Genomic DNA, 26,613 nt, shown 5'->3' on the forward strand with positions numbered 1-26,613 from the left:
GGAAGGGGAGGTAGATACCGAAAAAAACCAAGTTGTAAATTGTAATCATCTCATCTATCTTTAATGAATATACAGTGCAAAAATGAAAAACGTCAATAAAATATTTGAAAAAACTCGTGTCTTCGTGTCCTTATTAAAATATTATCTACTAAAATTAGCACATGGATTTAAAAGCCTCACTGCAGCAATTCCTTAAAACCTCTTGTAGTTTTGTCAATTTTGATTAATTTCTCAACTTTGTTCCAAATCCAGTGAGAAAGCGAAGCTTTATCTTTGACTATTTGCTCTCAACTATTGAACATCTCATGGCATTGCTCACATATATAAAGGACTGTGTGGTGGGGGGAGGGGAGAAGTGGGGGCAGGGAGTGGTGGGGGGGGGGGGGGGGGGGGCGGTGTACCATGTGTTGGGTTTTCATTCCTTCTGCTGTGAGTACTGATGGCTGGGCAGAATTCTGGGCCTGGGGGGAGTTGGTTGAGGTAAAGACCATTTTTTAAAGTAAAATCAGATAAAGATTTGAAGTGAAGGAATATACAGGACTGTTGATGTGGAGGAGTTGGGTGTAGGGATGGATGAGCATAATGGAATTAATTTACCTGAAAACCAGCACTTAGCCTATGGGCCGAATGGCCTCATTCATCTCTGTAAATTCTGATCTTACATTCCGGTTTAAAGGAAGACCAGATTAACCTCTTCAACAAAATCATTGTGAGAATTTGGAGCTTGATGCATGGGATTTTAATTTTTATTAAAATTAATTTATTCAGTGGTGCAGGAGTCACTGGCTAGGCCAGCATTTATGGCCCATCCCAAATTGTCGGTCAAAAGATGTGATGAGCCGGCCCACCTTGAACTGCTGCAGCTCCATGTGGTGTAGGCAGACCCACAGTGCTGTTAGGGAGAGTTCGGGTCTCTGGATCTTTACCCACAGACAATGAAGGCACGGCGATACAGTCCTCAATCCCAGCTGCAGGATCAATCAGTATTTACAACGCACTTACCCTTTAATGGAATACAGAGAAAAAGAGAGAAGCTGGGTTTGAAAGGGTTAAAGTGATTTGCCTTTTTACAAATGGTGAATTTCTAATGGGCTGAATGGACTCTTCCTGTTCTGATAACTCAGTATTTCCCAGTAATAGTCCCGTGTCCATTCTTGTGGGTGTGATAACAAATTTCTTCACATTCTGTAGAGTGCAGCCAAATCAAAGTGTTTCAATAATCACTTTGATGTGGCAACTGGGTGGGCCGATTATGAAGTGAGAAACCTGTGACCAGGATCTCACTGCGGCTGATATCTGCAGTCATTATTATGGGGTTTGCAAGTTATTGTCAAGAAGCTGAAGCTTTGAGCCGCTTTCCCTCCTTCATCGTTGTGTCCGCTTGTGGAAAATTCTGGAACCACTCTCACACACAGTTACTTGATCCAACGCAGCCCTATTTCCAGTCACTGGAACTAAAGGTTAACACTGGGGTTGAGACAGTCCCGAGGCCAGGCTGAAGCATAAATAGAAGTGTGGCTCATTCATTCGTATTGCTGCCCCACCCCCTCCACCATCTGGAGTTGAAGTAGTTTCTATTCAAATGTAACTAAGGAAATGGCGGTCCCTGGTGGCACCAGCTTTAACAGCGGCCATTTAGCTTTGTGAATGGGATGACTGGGCTGGATTGCCGAGGCTGGCAGTGGGAAATGAGGTGGGCACTTAATTGTGCGACAAGCAAAATGTCAGATTCTTTTTTTTTGGAAAGTATTTTTATTCAACAAATTTTCAACAGTTTTACAATACAAAACAACCCCACATATATTATAGAATTATAGAACCCCTCAGTCCACCCAACCCCCTCACCGTACCCCCCCCCCCTTCACCCCCAGAGCAAACTTCATCTTTTCCAGGGTAAGAAATTCCACCCTGCCACACCGAGGCACAGGGTGGAGACGTTGACCTCCACCCCAACAAGACCCGCCCACGAGCAATCAGCGAGGCGAAGGCTGAAACATCTGCCCCCGCACCCGCCTGCAGCTCTGGCCAGTCCAACATCCCGAATATGGCTTCCAGGGGACCGGGCTCCACGTCTACATGTAGAACCCCCAAAATGGTGCTGAACACCGTCCTCCAAAACCTTTCCAGATTCGGGCAGGACCAAAATATATGCACATGGTTCACAGGATCCCTCCCATATCACTCACAGTCATCCTCCACCCCTTTGATCAGCCGACTCATCCTAGACTTTGTATGGTACAGCCTGTATACTACCTTCAGCTGTATCAGTCCCAGTTTTGCACACAAAGTTTAAACATTTACCCTCCGTAGCACCTCGCACCAAAGACCCTCCTCCAGCGCACCCGCCACTCTTCCTCCCATTTTGCCTTAACCCCCTCCAAGGACGCACCCTACTCCCCCATGATCCTCCTGTAAATTGTGGAGACAATCCCACCCCTCCAAATCGCCCACCGACAGCACCGCCTCCAGCAACGCGGAGACAGGCACTATTAGGAAAGTGGGGAAGACCTTCCTCACAAAGTCCCGCACCTGCATACACCTGAAGCCTTCGCCCTGCGTCAGCCCAAACTTCTCACCAAACTTGCAAATCGCCCGCCCAGAAACAAATCCTTAATTTCCTTAATCCTCCTCTCTTCCCATTCCCGGTACCTTGCATCCATCCTCCTTGCTTGAACCCATGATTCCCCCGATCGGCATCCCAACGACTCCACCCCCCCCCCCCCCCCCCCCCCCCCCCCCCCCCCCCCCCCCCCCGCCAACCCCCCGACCCAGCTGCCAACCTAAAATGCTGCCTAAACTGTCTCCTGATCTAAAATGTGGCCACCACCACCGGACTCACCAAGTACTTCCCTTGGTTTCGCTCACTCGGCTGAATCGCTGGCTTTTAAAGCAGACCAAGGCAGGCCAGCAGCACAGTTCGATTCCCGTACCAGCCTCCCCGGACAGGCGCCGGAATATGGCGACTAGGGGCTTTTCACAGTAACTTCATTGAAGCCTACTCGTGACAATAAGCGATTTTCATTTCATTTTTCATTTTCATTCTCGTCGTAAAGGCTGCCGTGAAACTGCCCGTGTTTCACGGCAGCCTCCGCGCTCCCTCCCAGGACCCGATTCTCCCCCCGGGCGGGGCTAGCAGCGGGGCCCCGTGAAGCACGGCATCGCGGGCTTAGCGATCGTCGCTAAGTCCGCGCGCCTAGCGTCCCGCCGGCTGACGCGCATGATGACGTCATCACGCAGACGCGTCAAACCCGCGCATGCGCGGGCCGTCATGCCCCTCAGCCGCCCCGCGGACTGATCCTGCAGGGCGGCGGAGGAACAAATAGTGCGCGGGTATCGGACCCGCTGCCCGCGATCGGTGCCCACCGATTTCAGGCCCATGCCACCCTTGGCACGGCCGTGGTGAGGCCGTGCCAATCGGTGCCATGGTTGTCCGGGACGGCACTTTGCGGCCATTTTCACGAACGGTGAGAGCAGGTGTGACTGCGTTCGTGAAAACAGCCGTAAAGGCCTGGGAACTCGGCCCATCGGCCTGGGGAGAATCGCTGTTCGCCGTAAAAAACGGCGAGCAGCGATTCGTGTCGTGGGGCGGTCATGGGGGGGGGGAGAATAGTGGGAGGGCGTGAAAATTTTCGGGAAGGCCCTCCCACTATTCTCCGACCCGTTGTGGGCAGCGGAGAATCGCGCCCCAGGTTCGCGAAGGCGAGTGAAAGTAGCGAATTAAGGTTGTGGCGTCGAACTGAAGGTGGATTAACCAGCCAGGTGGCAAGAGTTGGGAAACTATTTTTTTTTTTTTTTTTTTAAATACTTTTTATTGAAGAAATTTTTCAGAGTACAAACATTTTAACCCCCCCTACATTTGAATTATATCAAAACAAAGTCAAAACCCCCCTACTTAACAAGAATCCCCCCCACCCCTACCCGCGCGCCCACCCCGCCTCCCCCCCCCGCCTACGAACCGGCCGCCAGACCACCTTGTCGTTTCTGGCAGTGTCCTCGGGCAGGCCTTGCCCGTGACACCACCGATACCGTGTTTCCTTCGTTGTTATCCCCCCTCCCCCCCCCTCCCCTCCCCCACACCCTCCCCCCACCCTCCCTCCCGCCCTCCCCTCCCTTCCCGGGTTGCTGCTGTCACGACCTCAGTTTCTATCTCTGATCTAAGAGGTCCAGGAAGGGTTGCCATCGCCTGAAAAACCCCTGCACCGACCCTCTCAGGGCGAATTTGATTCTTTCCAATTGGATGAAGTTTGCCATGTCGTTTAACCAGGTGTTAACACTTGGAGGCCTTTCGTCCCTCCACTGAATCAAGATCCTCCTCCGAGCCACCAAGGACGCAAAGGCTAATATTCCAGCCTCCCTCGCCTCCTGTACCCCCGGCTCCACCCCAACCCCGAAGATCGCAAGTCCCCATCCTGGCTTGACCCTGGACCCCACCACTCTCGAGACCGTCCCTGCCACCCCCTTCCAGAACTCCTCCAGTGCCGGACATGCCCAAAACATGTGTGCATGATTCGCAGGGCTTCCCGAACATCTGACACACCTGTCTTCACCCCCGAAAAACCGACTCATCCTTGTCCCCGTCATGTGGGCTCTATGCAGTACCTTAAATTGAATGAGACTCAGTCTCGCACATGACGACGACGAGTTGACCCTCTCTAGGGCGTCTGCCCATGTCCCATCCTCTATCTGTTCCCCCAGCTCTACCTCCCACTTGTCTTTCAACTCCTCTACTGGTACCTCCTCCACCTCCTGCATAATCTTATAAATGTCCGAGATCTTCCCCTCCCCAACCCAGACCCCTGATAGCACCCTATCGCTCGCCCCCCTGTCGGGAAGCACGGGAAACCCCTCTACCTGTCGTCTAGCAAACGCCTTCACTTGGAGGTACCTGAACGTGTTCCCCGGGGGGAGCCCAAATTTCTCCTCCAGCTCTCCCAAGCTCGCAAACCTCCCCCCTATAAACAAGTCCTTCAGTTGCCTAATGCCCACCCTCTGCCAGCTCAGAAATCCCCCTCCTGTATTTCCCGGTGCAAATCTGTGGTTCCCTCTTAGTGGTGCCCTTATCAAACCCCCACTTCCCCCCTGTGTCGCCTCCACTGCCCCCAGATCTTGAGGGTGGCCGCCACCACCGGGCTCGTGGTATACCTCGTGGGAGGGAGCGGCCATGGTGCTGTTACCAGTGCCCCTAAGCTTATGTTGCCACAGGACGCCCTCTCCATACGCTTCCAAGCTGCCCCCTCCCCTTCCATCATCCACTTTCGTACCATCGATGCATTTGCCGCCCAGTAATATCCTGAAAGATTGGGTAACGCCAGCCCTCCACTATCCCTACTCCGCTCCAAAAAGACCCTTCTAACTCTAGGGGTGCCATGCGCCCACACGTACCCCATGATACTACTCGTTACCTTCTTGAAAAAGGCCCTAGGGAGGAAGATGGGCAGACACTGGAACAAAAACAAGAACCTCGGGAGGACCGTCATTTTAACTGACTGCACCCTCCCTGCCAGCGACAGCGGCACCATGTCCCACCTCTTAAACTCCTCCTCCATCTGTTCCACCAGCCTAGAAAAGTTCAGCTTGTGGAGGGTCCCCCAGTTCTTTGCCACCTGCACCCCCAAGTACCTGAAACTTTTTACTGCTCTTTTGAAGGGGAGCCTCCCAATTCCCTCCCCCTGGTCTCCCGAGTGTATTACAAAGACCTCACTTTTCCCCAGATTTAATTTATATCCCGAAAAATCCCCGAACTCCGCTAGTATTTCCATAACCTCCGGCATTCCCCCCTCCGGGTCTGCCACATACAGCAACAGGTCATCCGCATAGAGCGAGACCCGATGCTCCTCCCCTCCCCTCCCCTTGTCAGTCCCCTCCACCCCCCTGAATCCCTCAGTGCCATCGCTAACGGTTCAATCGCTAATGCAAAGAGTAAGGGGGATAGGGGACATCCCTGCCTAGTACCTCGATGGAGCCCAAAATATTCTGACCTCCTCCCGTTTGTTACCACACTCGCCATCGGGGCCGAATAGAGCAGCTTTACCCACTTGATAAATCCCTCCCCAAACCCAAACCTTTCCAACGTCTCCCACAGGTATTCCCACTCCACCCTATCGAATGCCTTCTCCGCGTCTAGCGCTACCACTATCTCCGCCTCCCCTCCACTGCCGGCATCATGATCACGTTTAACAATCTCCGGACATTTGTGTTAAGTTGGCGTCCCTTCACGAACCCCGTCTGGTCTTCATGGATTACCCCTGGCACACAATCCTCTATCCTGGTTGCCAGGACCTTTGCTAACAGCTTGGCATCTACATTTAAGAGGGAGATAGGCCTGTAGGACCCGCACTGGACCGGGTCCTTGTCCCGCTTCAAAATCAAGGAGATCAGGGCCTGCGACATTGTTGGGGGCAGAACCCCCCCCTCGCGCGCCTCATTAAAGGCTCTCACCAGCACTGGGCCCACCAGGTCCACAAATTTCCTGTAAAACTCCACCGGGAACCCATCCGGCCCCGGCGCCTTCCCCGCCTGCATCTGGCCTATCCCTTTAATTAGCTCCTGCAGCTCTATCGGCGCCCCCAACCCTTCTACCAGCTCCTCCTGTACCTTTGGGAACCTCAATTTGTCAAGAAAGTTCTCCATTCCCCCCTCTCCTCTTCGGCGGTTCAGACCTATACAATTCCCTGTAGAAGTCCCTGAAGACCCTATTCACCTCTTGCCCCTTCTGCACTACGTCCCCACCCCTCTCTCTCACTCCCCCAATCTCTCTGGCTGCATCTCGCTTACGAAGCTGGTGTGCCAGCATCCTGCTCGCCTTTTCCCCGTACTCATACGCCGCACCCTGCGCCCTTCTCCACTGCGTCTCCGCCTTCCTAGTGGTCAGTAGGTCGAACCTGGCCTGTAAACTGCGCCGCTCCCTCAGTAGCCCCTCCTCTGGTGTCGCCGCATATTTCCTATCTACTTCTAGGAGCTCCCCCACCAGCCTCTCCCTTTCCTGCCTCTCCTTCCTCTCTCTGTGTGCCCTTATGGAGATCAGCTCTCCTCTAATCACTGCTTTCAGGGCCTCCCAGACCGTCCCCACCTGCACCTCACCCGTGTCGTTCGTACCCAGATAGTTCTCAATGCCCGTTCTAACCCTTCTGCACACCTCTTCGTCCGCCAACAGCCCCACATCCAGGCGCCACAACGGGCGCTGATCCCGCGCCTCCCCCAATTCCACGTCCACCCAATGTGGTGCATGGTCCGATATCGCAATGGCCGAGTACTCCGTGTCCTGCACTCTCGGTATCAGCCCCCTGTTCAATACGAAAAAGTCTATCCTGGAGTACACTCTGTGGACGTGGGAGAAAAAAGAATACTCCCTCGCCCTAGGCCTACCAAATCTCCATGGGTCTACCCCTCCCATCTGCTCCATAAACCCCCTTAACACCTCTGCCGCTGCCGGCCTCCTATTCGTCCTGGAACTCGATCTATCCAGCCCAGGGTCCAACACCGTATTAAAGTCCCCTCCCATGATCAGGCCCCCTGCCTCCAGTCCCGGGATGAGGCCCAGCAGGCGCCTCATAAAGCCCGCGTCGTCCCAATTCGGGGCATACACATTCACCAGCACCACATTCTCTCCCTGCAACCTACCCCTCACCATCACATACCTGCCCTCCTTGTCTGCCACCACTTCTGCCGCCACGAACGACACCCTCTTTCCCACCAGAATCGCCACCCCCCCGGTTCTTGACATCCAAGCCTGAGTGGAACACCTGTCCCACCCACCCCCTTCTCAGGCGGACCTGATCTGCTACCCTCAAGTGAGTCTCCTGCAACATCGCTACATCAGCCTTCAGTCCCTTCAGGTGCGAGAAGACCCTTGACCTTTTAACCGGCCCATTCAGCCCCCTTACATTCCACGTAATCAATCGGATCGCTGGGCGACCCGTCCCTGCTCCCTGTCGATTAGCCATGTTCTGTCCCTTGCTCGCCCCGGGTCATCCCCCCCTTTCTGACCCGTTTCCCATAGCGATGCCCCCCCCCCCCCCCCCCCCCCAGCTCCCCCCTTCTCGTCCCTGGTCTTTCCAGCAGCAACCCGGTATCTCCCCCTAACCCTCCCTCCCCCCCCCCTCCCCCCCCCCCCCCCCCCCCCCCCCCCCCCCCCGGCTAGGACCCCTCCTAGCCGCGATGTGCCCAACATCGTACTCCCGAGAGTCAGCTGATCTCCGCTGACCCGGCTGCTCCTGCCACACTCCGACTCCTCCCGGTTCTAGGGGGGGGAGGGGCCTCCCCCCCCCCCCGCCATTCCACTCTGACCCCGCTCCAGCGCGGGAAAGGCCGCCATTACTGGCCACGCCCCACTCTTCTCCCCTCCCCCCTCCTCTCTCCTCCATGGGAAACTATTTTTAAAGGATTAGATTGTCGTGCATACTTCTTAAAACACTTATTTTGCCAATTTAAATGATGCCTTTGCAATTAACTGTGCAGCTAACGAGAAACATGTGCCTTCAGATTCACAACTGGTTAAAGGCGGCATGCAGTGGGTGAGCTCATCTTCCTGATGGCTTTACACTGTGTAGGGGCTTTTCTTTCATGGGCAGCTTTGATGGACCACGGTGATCGAAGAAGGGTGGGTGGGTCGTGGAAGACCCACCGAGGGCACGTTGGGGGAGGGGGGAGCAAAGGGAGAAAGTTGAGCTACACATGAGAGAATGCCAATGTCCACCAGATGGTTGGATAAGCATGATCATGGACAAAGTCAGAGTTATCCAGGTAAGGTCAATGGTGAGTTCCTGAGAGCCATGGGTAACACAGGATAGGCCAAGGATGATGGACGAAGGTTCAGTTTTGACCAATGGCAGGTCAAGGGTAATGGGCGGCAGGCAAGGGTAAATGAATAGGGTGAGGGAGACAACGGCATAGTGGTAATGTCACTGGACTATTAATCCAGAGGCCCAGGCCCTTGCTCTGAGGACATGTGTGCAAGACCCAGCAGATGATAATTTGGAATTGAAAACCAGTCTCAATCAAGCACTGAACAATTGCACAATTTTTTCCCTCTTGTAAAACTGAATAAATGAAACCATCCTTTTTCTTTTTTTTTTATAAATTTAGAGTACCCAATTCATTTTTTCCAATTAAGGGGCAATTTAATGTGGCCAATCCACCTACCCTGCACATCTTTGGGTTGTGGGGGTGAAACCCACGCAGACATGGGGAGAATGTGCAAACTCCTCACAGACAGTGACCCAGGGCCGGGATTCGAACCCGGGTCCTCAGCGCCGTAGGCAGCAATGCTAACCACTGTGCCACCATGCCGCCCAATGAAACCATCCTAAACAACAAACAGATTGAGTCATTTATTACAGTTCGGCGTGTCTATTTTCTCTAAATACAAAAATACTCTTTGAGATATGAAAGTTGCTGATGATGGTGCTGAGATTGATGAACTTGAGTTTGTGGTTCTGCTTTGACCAGCTGGCAGATAATCACATGGTAGTTGTTCATCGTGAAATGAAGTGTGTCCTTAATCACTGTCTTTCGATATCATAGGCTTCTCTCCAAGCAGCATGGTAGCGCACTGGCTAGCACTGTTGCTTCACCGTGCCAGGGTCCCGGGTTCGATTCTCGCTTGGGTTGCTGTCTGTGCGGAGTCTGCACATTCTCCCCGTGTCTGCATGGGTTTTGTCCGGGTGCTCCGGTTTCCTCGCAGAAGTCCCGACAGACGTGCTTGTTAGAGGAATTGGATGTTCTGAATTCTTCCTCGGTGTACCTGAACAGGCGCCAGAGTGTGGCAACTAGGGGATTTTCACAGTAACTTCATTGCATTGTTAATGTAAGCCTACTTGTGACACTAATAAATATTACTATTATTATTATCTAGGCTTTCATTTTGTATTGTCATCCAACAGATGCTACTGAACAACTGCTTGACTGCTCTGGTCCTGTTGAGATGATAAAAGTTTATGGTCAATATTTGGCTTGTTTAATGTGAACCCAATCTCCAACGGCAAATTGTGGTTCTCTTGCGTGTGTTTGCTTGCTGAAGTACTTGCTTGCTTTAACTTGTCACTTTGCGATTTCTTCAGCTTCTTGCTCTCATTGATGGCAGTGGTGGCTTAAGAATGCCAGAGTCAGGACCAGTCGTAGGTTTGGCTGATGCCTCTCTGGCTGGGTATGGTGGAGTGGATCGAGATGTGTGAAGTAGGATGTGAATAGATTGTTCAAACGTTTTGCCCTCCAATGTACTAGGTCTCAGACTGTCCTTGATCACTGTGTTGAATCGGACAACACCACCGTTCTATTGCATGTTATATCCTGATGCCAGACGGTGGTGAATTACGTGGATTCTTAGGAACTCCGTGAACTGACTGGAATCAAATTGTGGTCCATTGTCTGGAGTGATAGTCTGACAAACCCCATTCCGTAAACAACTTGTCTGGAATATCAATGACTAAAATGGTGGTTATATAATTTGTTGTAGCAATTTCCGTCCCTTTGCTAGGTAGATCTTGAACAACAAACAAAGTAGTTTATGATGTGTTGGTATGCTGGGTCTGCGAGGACTGTCAGGCAGTCAGTACTGAGGGAGTGCTGCACTGTCAGAGAGTCACTACTGTACTGAGGAAGCACTGCACTGTCAGAGGGTCAGTACTGAGGGAGTGCTGCACTGTCAGAGAGTCACTACTGAGGAAGCACTGCACTGTCAGAGGGTCAGTACTGAGGGAGAGCTGCACCGTCAGAGGGTCAGTACAGAGGGAGTGCCACACTGTCAGAGGGTCAGTACTGAGGGAGTGCTGAACTGTCAGAGAGTCACTACTGAGGAAGCACTGCACTGTCAGAGGGTCAGTACTGAGGGAGGGCTGCACTGTCAGAGGGTCAGTACGGAGGGACGCTGCACTGTCAGAGGGTCAGTAATGAGGGAGCGCTGCACTGTCAGAGGGTCAGTACGGAGGGACGCTGCACTGTCAGAGGGTCAATACTGAAGGAGAGCTGCACTGTTAGAGGGTCAGTACTGAGGGAGCACTGCACTGTCAGGGTCAGTACTGAAGGAGAGCTGCACTGTCAGAGGGTCAGTACTGAAGGAGAGCTGCACTGTCAGAGGGTCAGTATTGAGGGAGCGCTGAACTGTCAGAGGGTCAGTACTGAAGGAGGGCTGCACCGTCAGAGGGTCAGTACAGAGGGAGTGCTGAACTGTCAGAGAGTCACTACCGAGGAAGCACTGCACTGTCAGAGGGTCAGTACTGAGGGAGGGCTGCACCGTCAGAGGGTCAGTACAGAGGGAGTGCCACACTGTCAGAGGGTCAGTACTGAGGGAGCACTGCACTGTCAGAGGGTCAGTGCTGAGGGAGCACTGCACCATCAGAGGGTCAGTACTGAGGGAGTGCTCACTGTCAGAGGGTCAGTACTGAGAAAGCACTGCACTGTCAGAGGGTCAGTACTGAGGGAGGCTGCACTATCAGAGGGTTAGTACTGAGGGAGTGCTGCACTGTCAGAGGGTCAGTACTGAGGGAGTGCTGCACCATGAGAGGGTCAGTACAGAGGGAGTGCTGCACTGTCAGAGGGTCAGTATTGAGGGAGTGCTGCACCATCAGAGGGTCAGTACTGAGGGAGTGCTGCATTGTCAGAGGGTCAGTACTGAGGGAGTGCTGCACTGTCAGAGGGTCAGTACTGAGGGAATGCTGCACTGTCATGGGGTCAGTACTGAGGGAGCGCTGCACTGTCAGAGGGTCAGTAATGAGGGAGAGCTGCACTGTCAGAGGGTCAGTAATGAGGGAGCGCTGCACTGTCAGAGGGTCAGTACGGAGGGACGCTGCACTGTCAGAGGGTCAGTACTGAAGGAGAGCTGCACTGTCAGAGGGTCAGTACTGAGGGAGCACTGCACTGTCAGGGTCAGTACTGAAGGAGAGCTGCACTGTCAGAGGGTCAGTACTGAAGGAGAGCTGCACTGTCAGAGGGTCAGTACTGAAGGAGAGCTGCACTGTCAGAGGGTCAGTACTGAAGGAGAGCTGCACTGTCAGAGGGTCAGTACTGAAGGAGAGCTGCACTGTCAGAGGGGCAGTACTGAGGGAGTGCTGCACTGTCAGAGGGTCAGTACTGAAGGAGAGCTGCACTGTCAGAGGGTCAGTACTGAGGGAGTGCTGCACTGTCAGAGGGTCAGTACTGAGGGAGCACTGCACTGTCAAATTCAGTACAGGAGGCACACTGTTCTGTCAGAGAGTCAGTACTGAGGGAGAACCACACTGTCGGAGTGCTAAAGAATATCTGATGAGAGTGGGAATTTGATGCAGAGGGTAAGCAGGTGCTAGGTACTTTACGCCAATGGGCATCAGTGAATGTGTCAATAATCTGTCCGTACGGATTTTCTCCCCTATTGCTCACATCAGCGTCCTAAAGTGTTGGCAACCCTAATTCACCTGGAATAAAGGAGTCTTCCTCTACACCAGCTCTGCAAGAGCTCGGTCTCCACACTGCATTCCAATAAGTGAAGTTTCTACTGTCTCCCAACAGCTGTATCTCACCAGTGCAAGACATTACACAGAAAAGTCAAAATAAATCTCTCCAAGTGTAGAACTGGATATAAAACTGGAAGGAGGCATTCAAATGGTTCATAAACCTTCTAATATCTTTGTCAGAGAAGATTTATGTTCTCCCCCTCCCTCAATCTGTAAATGTTTAAAATAACTGGACTACAATCGGGAATGGGAGGAGGCACCAGGGGGCTGGTCTCTGCATCAAAAAGTGTTTAAATCACAAATGGCTGTAGCTCAGGTTTTGATTGCGCAAGCTGCCAAAGAACCCCCAACCCATCTCCCCAAGCCCCATTGGACACTCCCGGAAGTAATTGAATCTCTACTGTGGTCACGTCTGAAATTTTTGTATTTATGGATTTACTTGTTTCACACAATGAGATGACAATTTCACATCCTATTGTGAAACTACATTGCCTTCTGGGAATTCTGCTGTGTTTCTGTATCATAGATTCATAGACTCCCAAACAGGCAGAAGGCGGCCATTGGGCCCATTGAATCTGCACCGACCCTCCAAAAGAGCACCCTACCCATAATCCCCCCCCCCCCCCCCCCCCCACTCCCAGTAACCTAACCTGGACACTCAGGGCAATTTAGCATGGCCAATGCACCTAACCTGCACAACTTTGGACTGTGGGAGGAAACCGGAGCAACCGGAGGAAATCCACGCAGACACGGGGAGGACGTGCAAACTCCACACAGACTGTCATCCAATATCGGAATTGAACCCATATCCCTGGTGGTGTGAGGCAGCAGGGCTAACCACTGTGCCACCATGCTGCCCCAGGTGTGCTTTCCTCTCAGTTCATGTGCAGGGTTCTCCCTCTATTGCTGCTTCTCTCTGTGCCTCTCCCTCTCTGCATCTATCCCCATCTCTCCATTGCAATCTGTCTCTCTTTTTCTCTCTCTGTCTCCCTCTGCCACTCTCTCTCCCTCTTGTCTCCAATGAGAACATAAATAGCCAGGGAATAAACAGTTACAGAACAGGATTATAAAGATACAGTGCGAGGAGCTGCTATTAAAACTACCTGTACAGCAATGCGCACAGTGTCCGATATAAAACAAGGGAGCTGGAGGCAATAACACATTGTGAGGAACTAGACATAGGAGCAAATACAAAGAATTAACAACAGAAAAATCAGGCCAGGGAATTAAAGATTGCAGCGTATTCTAACGTGTTAATAAAAGATAGAGAGGGAACAAACGGAGTTTCTGTATTTACTAGGGAAAAATAAAAGCAGGAGAAAAAAGGAGATTCAGCTACCAGCAAGACAAATTTGGAATGCATATGGACAGAGAGGAAATATAATGAAGGATTAATCACACTAATGGGTGTAATTTGCAGAACACCTATTGGCTTTTTGAAATAAAATTTTAGAGTACCCAATTTTTTTTTCCAATTAAGGGGCAATTTAGCATGGCCAATCCACCTACCCTGCACATCTTTGGTTTGTGGGGGTAAAACCCACGCAAACACGGGGAGAATGTGCAAACTCCACACGGACAGTGACCCGGGGCTGGGATTGAACCAGGGTCCTCAGTGCCGTGAGGCAGCAGTGCTAACCATTGTGCCACCGTGCTGCCCCAGAACGCCAATTGGTGGATGGGAGATAGAGGAAGAAATATGCAAACAAATTGGGAACGAGTGTGCAAAATATGGAATAATGATCACTGGAGTATCTAGGCTAGGCTTGCCCCAGGTGCAGCCCTCGAGCTGGAAGTGATCCCCCGATCCATTTTCCAAAATTCCTGCCAAAGAGGCACGTTTCAATGGAAAAATCGGCATTGAGTTGCTCCTCCAATCAGTGGTTTATTCCTCTCCCACTTCTGATAGGCTGACTAGTGAGCTTGTCAGCAGCAAATGAGGGGGTGAAGCAATCTCTCATTGGAAACGCAGCAAACCTTGGAATTGGCGATGAGGTCTTGCTGCCTAAGGGAAGTGAAGGTTACGGCGGGGTAGGAGGCCAGGAAAACAGGTTTGGTGGCCCGTGAAGGGCAAAGTTTTGTCGGGCCTGGGAAGGACTAACTTTGGGCAGGCCTGCATGGGCGATGTTTTGGTGGGCCCAAGGAGGGCCAAATATCGATGGACCCAGGGATGGCCAAGTATGTGGGAGTGGGAGTGTGTGTATGGGTGGGAGTGAGAGACTGACTGTGTGTATATGTGCCTGGGAGTGTGAGATTGACTAAGTATGTGTGTCGATGGTTGTGACTCTAGGCTGGAGGGAGTGACTGGGGATATAGAGGGGAATGCCAGAGACTGAGTGAGTTTATAGGAGTGAATGTGAGTCTGCCTTAGGCCCAGTCTCAGATTTCTCACTCACTCTCACCGCCACAGACTGACCATATACACCCCTGAGTGAAAAGGTTGGACAAACCTGATCGAGGCAATAGTGATCATAATAATATTCTATGCTTTAAGATTATGATAGGGAAGGACATAAGTATAAGGACTAAACCTTCTGGATATAATGGAAAGGAGAAACATTAATTTTGAGGGGCTGTAAATATTTTACTGAAACAAGAATTGAATTTAAAACTGGATTATCTACTAGAAATAAGATTGCATTTTCTTGTTTTCCCGAGAACTTTTTAATGTAGGAATTGGTTGTTTTCGCCACACTGAGAATTCCATAAACATCAATATGGTTTAGAATCTATGGGGGTGATCTAAGGGCCGTGCCACGACCTGCTTGGGACTCAATACGGCCAGTAAATCTTGAGAGAGGACTCTTGCGTAAGGTTGGGCATGTTTGGGGGGGGGGGGGGGGGGGGGGGGGGGGGGGGGGGGGGGGGGGGGGGGGAGTCCGGGGGTCGTTGTTGGGAAGAGCTGAGCTCCTCAGTGCTGCAAATGAAGGTATGTGCCACCTTGGCGGGGCCTTCATTGCCAAGGCCTGAAAAAAGAACAGAGTCCGTTTAATAGCGGGGTTGCTCTCAGTGCTACAAGCACTGGGAAACACCCCACTAATATGCGCGACACAGGACTCTCTCTTTCCCATTATATCAAACCCTATATTTTCTCACATAGTGCTCAGTATTGCTAATTTGTGAGCCTGCCTGATATAAATCAGATTTCCTGATTATCTATAGATGAGGTAGATAAAGGGTTTAATTAAGAAATCATTAAGAGTAATTGACTAAATCATATTAACCATGAGGGTGAGGAAAGCTGACTAGCTGGAAACTAATCAGATAAGACTTTAAATGTTCACATTTTGCAAGTTGTTCGAGACTGGCCAGAATCCAAGGCCAACGATAAAAGACTCCATTGTATGCAGATGCCTTCCCAGGCCTGCACAGATCCGTTTCCGTGGTAACAGTCAGTCAGGGTCATAATGATTTTTCAAAAATTGTGTTAATCTAATTAATGTTCAAGGCATAATTGGCAAGCCAGACTATGGAAAATTACAAAATCACACTAAAACATTTATCTCTTAAATTGACAGACAGACAGTTTGGTCGAATTGAGTGAATTATAAATTAGTTGAAGCCAATCACAGCTGTAAAGAAGACAAAAATTTAAGATAATGATCTCCTTAAAAATCAGTTGTCGGGATGGAAAAATCCATTCCGGAATGAATCTATCACTCTCTGAAACCTATGTCTTGCTGCTGCCCTTGCTATCACCATTTTTCTTTTGTTTAAATCAGTACATTATTTTGTACTGTGTATCATAATTTGAAGAAATTACCACGAGTTGTATTTTAAACGCAACCACTGTATTCGCTAAAGATAATCAATCTGACCTAAGTTTGTATTGCAACCAAGAGTTTACCAGTAGACACTAAAGCTGACAAATAAAGTTCAACGTAACTTTACCAAAACACAGCCTGAATTTCTGTTATTTGGAACTAAGAAGGGATAACGTAATCCAGGGATCCGAATAGATACAGAGATCCATCACCGACTCTGTACCCTGTTTGGTGGGAGAGTACATCACGGAGGAGTTATACCCAGACCTATTGAATATTATTTGACCTTTCTTTCTCAACCTAAAGTTGAAGGAAATCATCTGAGAAGTACTCCTGATGAGGGATTGTCCCTAAAAGGGATTAGGATTATAAACCACAGGTTGGTACCTTGATGTGACTGACTGGTTAACTGAGGTAGATGATCAATACAAACTGCTGTTAGAGGAAGATATTTGTCTATTGCTCTCATTCCAATACACAGAAACATTCTTGCCGATGTGTTCGCCAGGTCCCCTTCAATTAATGCTCTCTGTCTCCTGGATAATCAATAGCTTTTCTGAGACAAACAGCATCGAGTGTTGAACTTGATCAGTTTGAGCACTCATCTTGTGTTATTTATAGATGGTTACTGGATCATGCTGCATGCTGGGATAAAGCTATCTTGCTGATTAACTCTGCTTCCTTTCACCCCATCAGTCAGTCATTCCACACCATTAAAACCGCGGACAGTCGGATTAATCAGAATACGGTGAAGCAACTGCTCATCCAGTGTCTGCACTGTCATTCCCCCACCCCCCAGCCTTCCCCATTTACCCTCCTCCCCTTCCTTTCGTTTACTCTCCCCCTTCCTGCTTACACCCTTTTTTTTTCATATTGCTATCAAGATACAACCCAAATTACAAGATGTATTTTCCGGCCAATCCCGCCGGCGGGATCTTCCAATCTCGTCGATAGTGTTCCAACCCGCCACCCACCCCCCTGCTGCGGGTTCCCTGGTGGTGGGGCGGGGGGCTGCAAACAATGGGGGAAACCCATTGACAGCGGCGGAAGATCCTGCCGCTGGACAATTGCCTCTGCTGCTGCAGAATGCGCTGTGGGGGTGACGAACAATCCTGTCCATTGTGTACCTGTTAGTTCAGGCTTTAAGTAATCAAGTATATGACACATACATCCAGGGCCTTAACCCTGTAATTCCCGCTCTAAATTTGTCTACTTCCGTACCTCTTCATTTTAAGACACTCCTTAAAACCTACTTCTTTGACCAAGCTTTTGGTCACCTGGTCTCAGTGTCAAGTGTTGTTTGCCATTTTTAAATGTCGAACCAATCTTTAGACCCCTGTCAGCCATCCCACTGCGTCCAATTTACCTCTTCATAGGCCCTCCAACCGCCCCCACCCCCCTCATCACCCTATCTCTTAAGGGCAAGGCACCCCCGGGCCCGATCCCTGGCACGGAACCCAGGCACTTTGACACTGATAGTCTGGCACCCTGGCAGTGCCCTGGTGCCCAGGTGTCAGTGCCAGGCTGGCAGTGCCAAGGTGCCTCGGTACCAGCAGGAGTGCCAAGATTCCACCCTGCCACGTCCCCGACCCCCTGGGTCTCTAATGGCCTGAGAGAGACCCCTCCCCTGGTGCAGACATATTTAACTGAGCCCTAATGACTCACTTTAATCTGCTAATGTGGACCTCGCCCAGATCCCATTGTATCTCACGAGATGTTTCGAGCATTGCGAACCTCTTGAGAGGCCACACCTGCCTAACTTTCTGACGCGACGAGGCTGGTAAATCACACCCGACCTCTTTAGACAAGCATTTGGTCACATGTCCTAATTGTGGTGATATGCATCACTGTAAATACACAAAGGGTTAATGTAGATCCACTAGGGCACTGTAAATGCACAAGGGGTTAATGGAAATACACTTAGACTAGATAAACAGTAGAGGGAGCACCAGAGACATCATGACACACAGATATTCAATCAATAGGTCAGTAAGATAGAACACGACCAATGGGCAGTAAAGACACACCCAGAGGTGACACTACCACAAGGGGGCGAACCCATATAAAAGGACAGGGCACACATGCCTTTTCCTCTCCTTTTCCACAGGTGATCCCACTCAGAGAGACAGGGGCAGATCAGGAAGCATCACACACCCCCCCACATTGGATTAGAGGCAGACTGAGCAGCTTTTTTTTTATAAATAACTTTATTAAGATTTTCAAAAAAAACATATCAAAAACATAAACTAACAGCAAGAAAACCGTATTAACAACAACAAAAATAAATAACACCATAACTCCCAAACCAAACCCCCCCCACCCCCCCCCCCCCCCCCCCCCCCCCCCCCCCCAGTAACTACAAAAAGAAGAAATAGATAAGCACCCGGCATTAGCACCTGAAACAGGAACAAAAACCTCGGGAGCACCGTCATCTTGACGGACTGCACCCTGCCCGCCAGTGACAGCGGCAACATGTACCATCTTTTAAACTCCTCCTCCATTTGCTCCACCAGCCTAGTGAGGTTAAGTTTGTGAAGGGCCGCCCAGCTCCTAGCCACCTGGACTCCCAGGTACCGAAAGCTCCTCCCTGCCCTTTTCAGTGGGAGCCTACCAATCCCCTCCTCTTGATCCCCCGGGTGCACGACGAACACCTCACTCTTACCCAGGTTGAGCTTGTACCCAGAAAAGCCCCCAAATTCCCTAAGGATCATCATCACCTCCGGCATTCCCCCCACTGGGTCCGCCACATATAGCAACAAGTCATCTGCGTATTGTGAGACTCGGTGCTCCTCCCCACCCCGCACCAGACCCCTCCAGTTCCCTGACTCCCTCAACGCCATGGCCAGGGGCTCAATTGCCAATGCAAAGAGCAAGGGGGACAGGGGACACCCCTGTCTCGTCCCCGGTACAACCAAAAGTACTCCGATCTCCTCCTATTCGTGGCTACGCTCGCCATCGGGGCCTCATATAACAGCCTCACCCATCAGACAAACCCCTCCCTGAACCCAAACCGTTCCAGCACCTCCCACAAGTACCCCACTCAACCCTATCAAAGGCCTTCTCCGCGTCTAATGCTACCACTATCTCTGCCTCCCCTTCTACCGCCGGCATCATGATAACATTCAGAAGCCTACGTATATTGGTGTTCAGCTGCCTTCCCTTCACAAACTCCGTCTGGTCCTCATGAATGACCCCCGGCACACAGTCCTCTATCCTTGTGGCCAAGATTTCGCCAACAGCTTGGCATCCACATTTAACAACGAGATCGGCCTATATGATCCACACTGCAGTGGGTCCTTGTCCCGTTTAAGGATCAAGGAAATCAGCGCCCGTGACATAGTCGGGGGCAAAGCCCCCCCCCTCCATTGCCTCGTTAAAGGTCCTAACCAACAGGGGGCCCAACAGGTCTGCTTACATTTTGTCAAATTCGACCGGAAACCCATCCGGCCCCGGCACCTTCCCCGACTGCATGCTACCTATCCCTTTGACCAGCTCCTCCAGCTCAATGGGCACCCGCAGCCCCTCCACCTGTCCCTCCTCCACTTTCGGAAATCTCAGCCTGTCCAAAAAGCTCCCTATTCCCCCGCCTCTCCCTGGGGCTCGGACCGGTACAATTCCCCATAAAAGTCCCTGAAGACCCCATTAATGTCCACCCCCCTTCACACCACATTGCCTCCCCTATCTGTCACTCCACCAATCTCCCTGGCCGCGTCACGCTTACGAAGCTGATGCGCCAGCATCCTACTCGCCTTCTCCCCATATTCGTACACCGCTCCCTGTGCCTTCCTCCACTGAGCTTCCGCCTTTCCGGTGGTCAGCAAGTCGAACCTGGCCTGAAGGTTACGTCGCTCACTCAAAAGTCCCTCCTCCGGAGCCTCCACGTATCTCCTGTCCACCCTCACCATCTCCCCCACCAACCTCTCCCTCTCTCTTTGCTCTCCCCTCTCCCGATGGGCTCGGATGGAAATCAACTCCCCTCTAACCACCGCCTTCAATGCCTCCCAAACCGTCCCCACCCGGACCTCCCCATTATCATTGGCCTCTAAGTACCTCTTGATACACCCCCGAACCCGCCTGCCCAGCTCCTCATCCGCCAGCATCCCCACCTCCAGGCGCCAGAGCGGGCGCTGGTCCCTCTCCTCCCCCAGCTCAAGGTCCACCCAGTGCGGGGCGTGGTCCGAAATGACTATGGCCGAATACTCGGCATCCTTCATCCTCAAAATCAGCCCCCTGCTCAGGACAAAAAAAATCGATCCAGGAATAGGCTTTATGCACGTGGGGAAAAAATGAATACTTCCTGGCCCTCGGCCTCGCGAACCTCCACGGATCCACCCCTCCCATCTGGTCCATAAACCCCCTCAACACCTTAGCCGCCGTGGGTCTCCTGCCCGTCCTGGACATGGATCGATCCAATGGGGGATCCAGCACCGTGTTAAAGTCCCTCCCCCAGTATCAAGCCCCCCATCTCTAGATCCGGAATGCGGCCCAACATGCGCCACATAAAACCCGCATCGTCCCAATTTGGGGCATAGACATTCACCAGCGCCACCCGCTCCCCTTGCAACTTGCCGCTCACCATCACATACCTCCCTCCCACTGTCAGCCACCACTTTTGACGCCTCAAACGACACCCTTTTTCCCACCAGAATCGCCACCCCCCCGATTTTTTGCATCCAGTCCCGAATGAAACACCTGGCCTACCCAGCCCTTCCTCAGTCTAACCTGGTCCGCCACCTTCAGGTGCGTTTCCTGGAGCATAGCCACGTTCGCCTTCACCCCTTAAGGTGCGCAAACACCCGGGCCCGTTTGACCGGCCCATTCAGCCCCCTCACATTCCAACTTATCAGCCGGATCAGAGGATCCCTGCCCCCCTCCCCTGCCGACTAGTCATAACCCGTCCCCTGCCCGCCCCAGGCCAGCGCCCCCCCACTCGGCCCGTTCCCCCCCCCCCCCCCCCCGGCTAGGACCCCTCCCAGCCGTGCTACTCCCACCATAGCACTCCCGGGAGCTCCCGCCACACCTCCAACCCCTCCCAACGTGGGGCTACTCCTCCTCCCCGAGACCCATCAGCAGACCCTCCTCCTCCCCCTCCCGCTCTTGCGCGGGAAAAAAGCCCGTGCTTCTCAGCTCCGACCCCGTCCCCATCCACCCTCAGCGCGGGAAACCGAAGAAAAGCCCGCATTTCCCCCTGCCCGACCATGCCCCCGGAAAAAAAGACAGCACCCCACCCACCCTAGAAACAACACACAACCAGCTTAAAACAGCATGAAACTGCATAAAACAGAGACCCTTCCCACCAAAGGTTAACACAGTTCTTTACAAACCCCCGACCCTCAGTCAGAGTCCAACTTCTCGGCCTGCACAAAGTGCCGGTCTTTGTAGGTGACCCACGGACATGCCGGCTGTAACATGCCAAACTTCACACTCTTTCTGTGGAGCACCGCCTTTGTCCGGTTGTACCTGGCCCTCCGCTTGGCCACCTCCGCACTCCAGTCTTGGTAGATCCGCACTACCGTGTTCTCCCACTTGCTACTCCGCTCCTTCTTGGCCCACCTAAGCACGCACTCTCGGTCAACGAACCGGTGGAACCGCACCAGCACCGCCCGTGGCGGCTCATTCGGTTTGGGCCTCCTGGCCAGTATTCTGTGGGCCCCCTCCAGCTCCAGGGGCCCCTGGAAGGACCCAGCTCCCATCAGCAAGTTCAACAAAACGACCACATAGGCCCCCAGGTCTGACCCCTCCAGCCCCTCCGTGAGGCCCAGGATCCGCAAATTTTTCAGCCTCAACCGGTTCTCCATCTCCTCGAACCGCTCCTGCCACTTCTTGTGGAGCGCCTCATGCATCTCCACCTTTACCGCGAGGGCCGAGGCCTCATCCTCTCTTTCGGAGGCTTGTTGTCGGAGCTCCCGGATCTCCACCCCCTGGGCTGTCTGCGTCGCCAGAAGCTTGTCCGTGTTCGCCTTCAGCGAGTCCAGCAGCTCCACTTTGAGCTCCTGAAAACAGCGCTGAAGTGTCTCCTGCTGCACCTGCCTCCATTCCTCGAGGCCTCCGCTGGCCGCCATCTTGATTCTCTTCCCCCGCTTTTTCTTAGGCGCTGCCACCACTTTTCTGCTGGCCCCACTCCTCGTCAAGACCATAGACCACTGGGGATCCGCTGCAGACACCTTCCCACATCGGGAACCGTCGAGCAAGTACCGCTGGGGGCCCTTAAAAGAGCCCAAAAGTCCGTTCCTGGTGGGAGCTGCCGAACGTGCGGCTTAGCTCCGCATAGCCGCAACCGGAAGTCGACTGAAGCAGCTTATGCTACATGAAGAAGCATAAAACAACACTACTACCTTCTTAAATAAAAACCGCAAATACTCAGCAGATCAGCCAGAATCTGGGGAAAGAGGAACAGAGCTAACATTTCAAGTTAATGAGCTTCAGCAGGACTTAAAAATATCAGAGAATTAGCAGGTTTAATGTAAATACAAATTCAGGAAAAGGCGGGGGGGCGGAGGAAAAAAAGGATAAAAAGTGATAGTGACATGACAAAAGGGATGATAGCCAATGAGAGGATGGGGCAGATGCTGCGAACCTTGCCAACAATATGTTTAATTTCCAGCACCCACAGTATTTTACTTTTATAGTGATGTACGACCCTATGTAGCTTCGTAGCAATTTATGAGATCCAATTTCTGAGAAGGTCTTAGGATGTTTTATTGTTCTCAAGGCGCTAGTCGGTCGGCAAGACTCCAGTGTGACTTTACTAATGACTAATATTTCTTCAACTTGCAGACGAACTCAAAGAGAAGTTGCAAGCTTATGTTGATGAAACGAACGCACGTCAGCCAGGCTTTGTAAAGATGATCCGACACACCAAACAGGAAGGCCTGATCCGATCTCGAGTCAGTGGCTGGAGAGCAGCGACAGCTCCCGTTGTTGCCCTCTTTGACGCACATGTCGAGTTCAGTGTTCAATGGTAACTATCATTTTGTGCTGTAAATCCATGGAATTCTCACCGTCAGACTCCACCCAGCCAAAGTTGGCCACATCCTGATTTCCAACCGTGCAATGAGAATGTGACACTTAAAGAGTAAATAATCCAGGCACAGCGAAAACGTTCATCGAATGAAACTACTTCCTGTTATTATAAAGGACGGGATTTACCTCCATCGTCGCGCCCAACCTGGTGACGCGATGATGCCTTTGAATTTTGCGAGAGGCCTCCCGGGAGATTTGCAAAGCTTAGACGTCTCGCGAAATTCGTCCAAACATCACGAGATGTCACTCTCTTGATCTCGCCCTCACTGGACGTGATCCAGATCAGCATACTTAAATGAGCCATTAGACTTATTTAAATACGTCTGCGCCATATTTTCCCGGAACCCAGGAACTAAAGGCCTCCCCAGTGAGGCCTCGACCAGGCGCCGTTTAGTACTGGTCTGCACAAACGTGGACCATTCGTAAAAGCACCTGGGGATGCCTCTCAGGCCATTGGAGACCCCAGGGTGATCGGGCTCTGGGTAGGGTGGTACCCTGGGCACTCGGGCACCTTGGCACTACCAGCCTCACAACTGTTTTTCCCGTTAAATTGTGTCCAAAGCCATGCAAGAAAGAATGTTCTGGCATGTATTCAACCCGGAACATCGAGTCTGTCCTGATGTTTGACCCCACATGATTCACCCTAACCCAGTCTAATTTCCCCTCCCCCTCACTATCCAAATCTTTTAATATTTCACCCAGTCTAGTCCCACTCACCACCTCACTCCTCATCTCCCTGAATATTAGACGGGTTTCATGCCAGTTTTCTCTCACACCGAAATGAATGGGCTTTCTTACAGAGTTGGCGGGGGGGGTCTGATTGAGAGTAGAGGCTTGATAACGATATGCCGATGTGTGGGAATAATGGCCCCGACGTTGATCATCAAGAAACACATTACGTCACCAGCGGTGGAAGGGACAATCGTGTCACACTTTTATGGCGGCATGAAAGACCATTTGGGCATCTCATGGGATTTTCCGCTCTCATCCTGAAAACGGGAGCGGAACATCCTGGCCACAGTCCCAAAACTTAACTGCCTTATAAACTTCATAATTGTAACAACCCTATTGCGCCTTCCCCGCCAGTCAAAAGGATGGTGGCTGATCCTTTACCTCAGTTACACTATGCTCATATCCCTTAATTCCCTTAGTAACTAAACGTCGATTGACTTTGACCTTGAATATACTCGCTGACTGAGCATTCACAGTTCGCGAGGGTAGAGAATTCCAAAAATTCGAAACCCTTTGAGTCAAGAAATCTCACCTCCTCTCAATGCCAACTGGCCAACTGTTTACCCTGGGAGTGTGCTCCTCGTCCTCGACACTCCAGCCAGGGGAATTGTTTTATATTCTTCTACAGAATGTGAGCATGGCTGATACGACCAGCATTTGTTGTTCATCCCTAATGACATGCGAGGAGGTGGTGATGAGCTTCCTTTTTGAACCACCGCAGTTCATGTGGTGTTGGTGCACCCACTGGGTATTTTGACCCAGCGACAGTGAAGGAACGGCGATATAGTTCCAAGTCAGGATGATGTGTGACTTGGAGGGGAACTTGGAGGGGTTATTCCATGGATTTGCTGCTCTTTTCTCCGAGGTGCTGGGGGTCGCAGGTTTGGACGTTACTGTCGAAGGAGGCATATTGTGTACCTTCATATGGTGTCACGGGGCGCTGGTGGGGGAGGACGTCACTGTTGAAGGTGATGGATAGGGTGCCGATGAAGAGGGTTGATTTGGCCTGGATTGTGTCGAGTTTATTGAGTGGTTGGAGCTCCATTTATCAAGTGGAGAGTATTCTACCAAACTTCTGATTTGTTCCTTGTAGTTGGAGGCATTGGGGAATCAGGAGGTGAGCTACTCACTGCAGGATTCCCAGTCTCTGACCTGCTTTTGGAGCCATAGTATTTATATGACTAGTCCAGTTCAGTTTCTGGTCATTGGTCACCCCTCCAGGATGTTGATATTGGGGAATTCGGCAATGGTAATGCCACTGTCAAGAGGAGATGGTTGGGTTTTCTCTTATTAAGATGGTCGTTCCCTGGCATTTGTGTGGCACGATTGTTATTTGACATTTATCAGACCAAGCCTGAATGTTGTCCAGATAGCATTTAAACCTATTTGCACTCAGATTTTATGGGGGCAGGGCAGAACGGTGGCGCAGTGGGTTAGCCCTGCTGCCTCATGGCGCCGAGGTCCCAGGTTCGATCCCGGCTCTGGGTCACTGTCCGTGTGGAGTTTGCACATTCTCCCCGTGTTTGCGTAGGTTTCGCCCCCACAACCCAAAGATATGCAGATTAGGTGGATTGGCCATGCTAAATTGCCCCTTAATTGGAAAAAATGAATTAGGTACTCTAAATTTTAAAAAAAAATGATTTTATGGGGGCGCGTCTCCGCTCCGGAGACCAAGTGCCCGCGCTGTCGTAAACGCCATCGCATTCATGCCGCTCCCGCCGTGCCAACCCGCACATTTGCAGTTGGGGCAGCTCAATCCTGCACATGCGAAGTTGGGCCGCGCCATCCTGCGCATGCACGGGGAACTTCTTACGCGCGCCAGCCCCGAGGCAATATGGCGTGGGTGTTCAGGGGCCGGCCGCGGCGGAATGTAGGCCCGGAGGGGGGTAGAGGCCGGCCCGCCATTCGGTGGGCCCTAATCGGGGGCCAGACCTCTTCGGAGGCCCCCCCCCCACCCCGGTGAAGGAGCCCCCCCTCCATCCCCCCATAGGCCTCCCCCCCGAGCATTCCTGCAGAGTTCCCGCCTGCAGAGACCGGGGTGGATGGCGCCGGAGGGACCTTGTCGTGTCGGAGCGGCCGCTCGGCCCATCCGGGCCGGAGAATCGGCGCTCACCGTTTGAAGCGATTCTCCAAGCGGCCCGGCGCATTTCGCGCGCCGCTGGTTTCGGAGGGGGGGGGGGGGGGGTGGGGGGGGGTGGGGGGGGGGGGGGGGGGAGAATACCGCCCTATATATTTCATGGCTGGTCTGTGCCTCAACCATGTGGAGCCTTGGCTCCGTAGACCTTGATTCCAATACCTCACACTTAAGATGGCGGAATTCACAGCAACTCCATCTATTTTAAAACCCTTTTGCAACGCAGCACCAAAACATAGGCAGAGACCTGCGTCACCTCCCCCCGACACCCTCAATCAGGCCTTTGTCGCTGCCAGACTCCAATGCCACCCTGGCTGTTCTCCCACATTCTACACTCAGTAAATCCTGTCAAATCCTGTTCCTTTTTCTTATGTTCTCAGGATAAAAAGAAGCTTAAAAATAGCTGCAGTTCATAATAATTGTCTGTTGCCAATGGAGACTGGAAACAAACATTGTTCGGATATCAGTAGTATGGCATCAGATTGCCTAGAAAGAAAAAGGCAGCGAGCCGCTGACGCACTCAATCACAGCTGCC

The 26,613-nt window shown here is 51.8% G+C and overlaps 1 protein-coding gene across 2 annotated transcripts in view; it reads left to right on the forward strand.

Annotated features, from left to right (window-relative positions):
- Positions 1–26,613, forward strand: part of LOC119971809 (polypeptide N-acetylgalactosaminyltransferase 18-like) — a 400,070-nt gene that overhangs the window by 241,098 nt on the left and 132,359 nt on the right. For both annotated transcript variants that reach the window (XM_038807980.1, XM_038807981.1), the window contains exon 4: positions 22,967–23,150. In XM_038807980.1, coding sequence (XP_038663908.1) covers positions 22,967–23,150 — 184 coding nt within the window. The remainder of the gene's footprint in view (positions 1–22,966; positions 23,151–26,613) is intronic.

Source organism: Scyliorhinus canicula, chromosome 9 (assembly GCF_902713615.1).
Source record: "Scyliorhinus canicula chromosome 9, sScyCan1.1, whole genome shotgun sequence".
Classification (NCBI taxonomy): domain Eukaryota; kingdom Metazoa; phylum Chordata; class Chondrichthyes; order Carcharhiniformes; family Scyliorhinidae; genus Scyliorhinus; species Scyliorhinus canicula.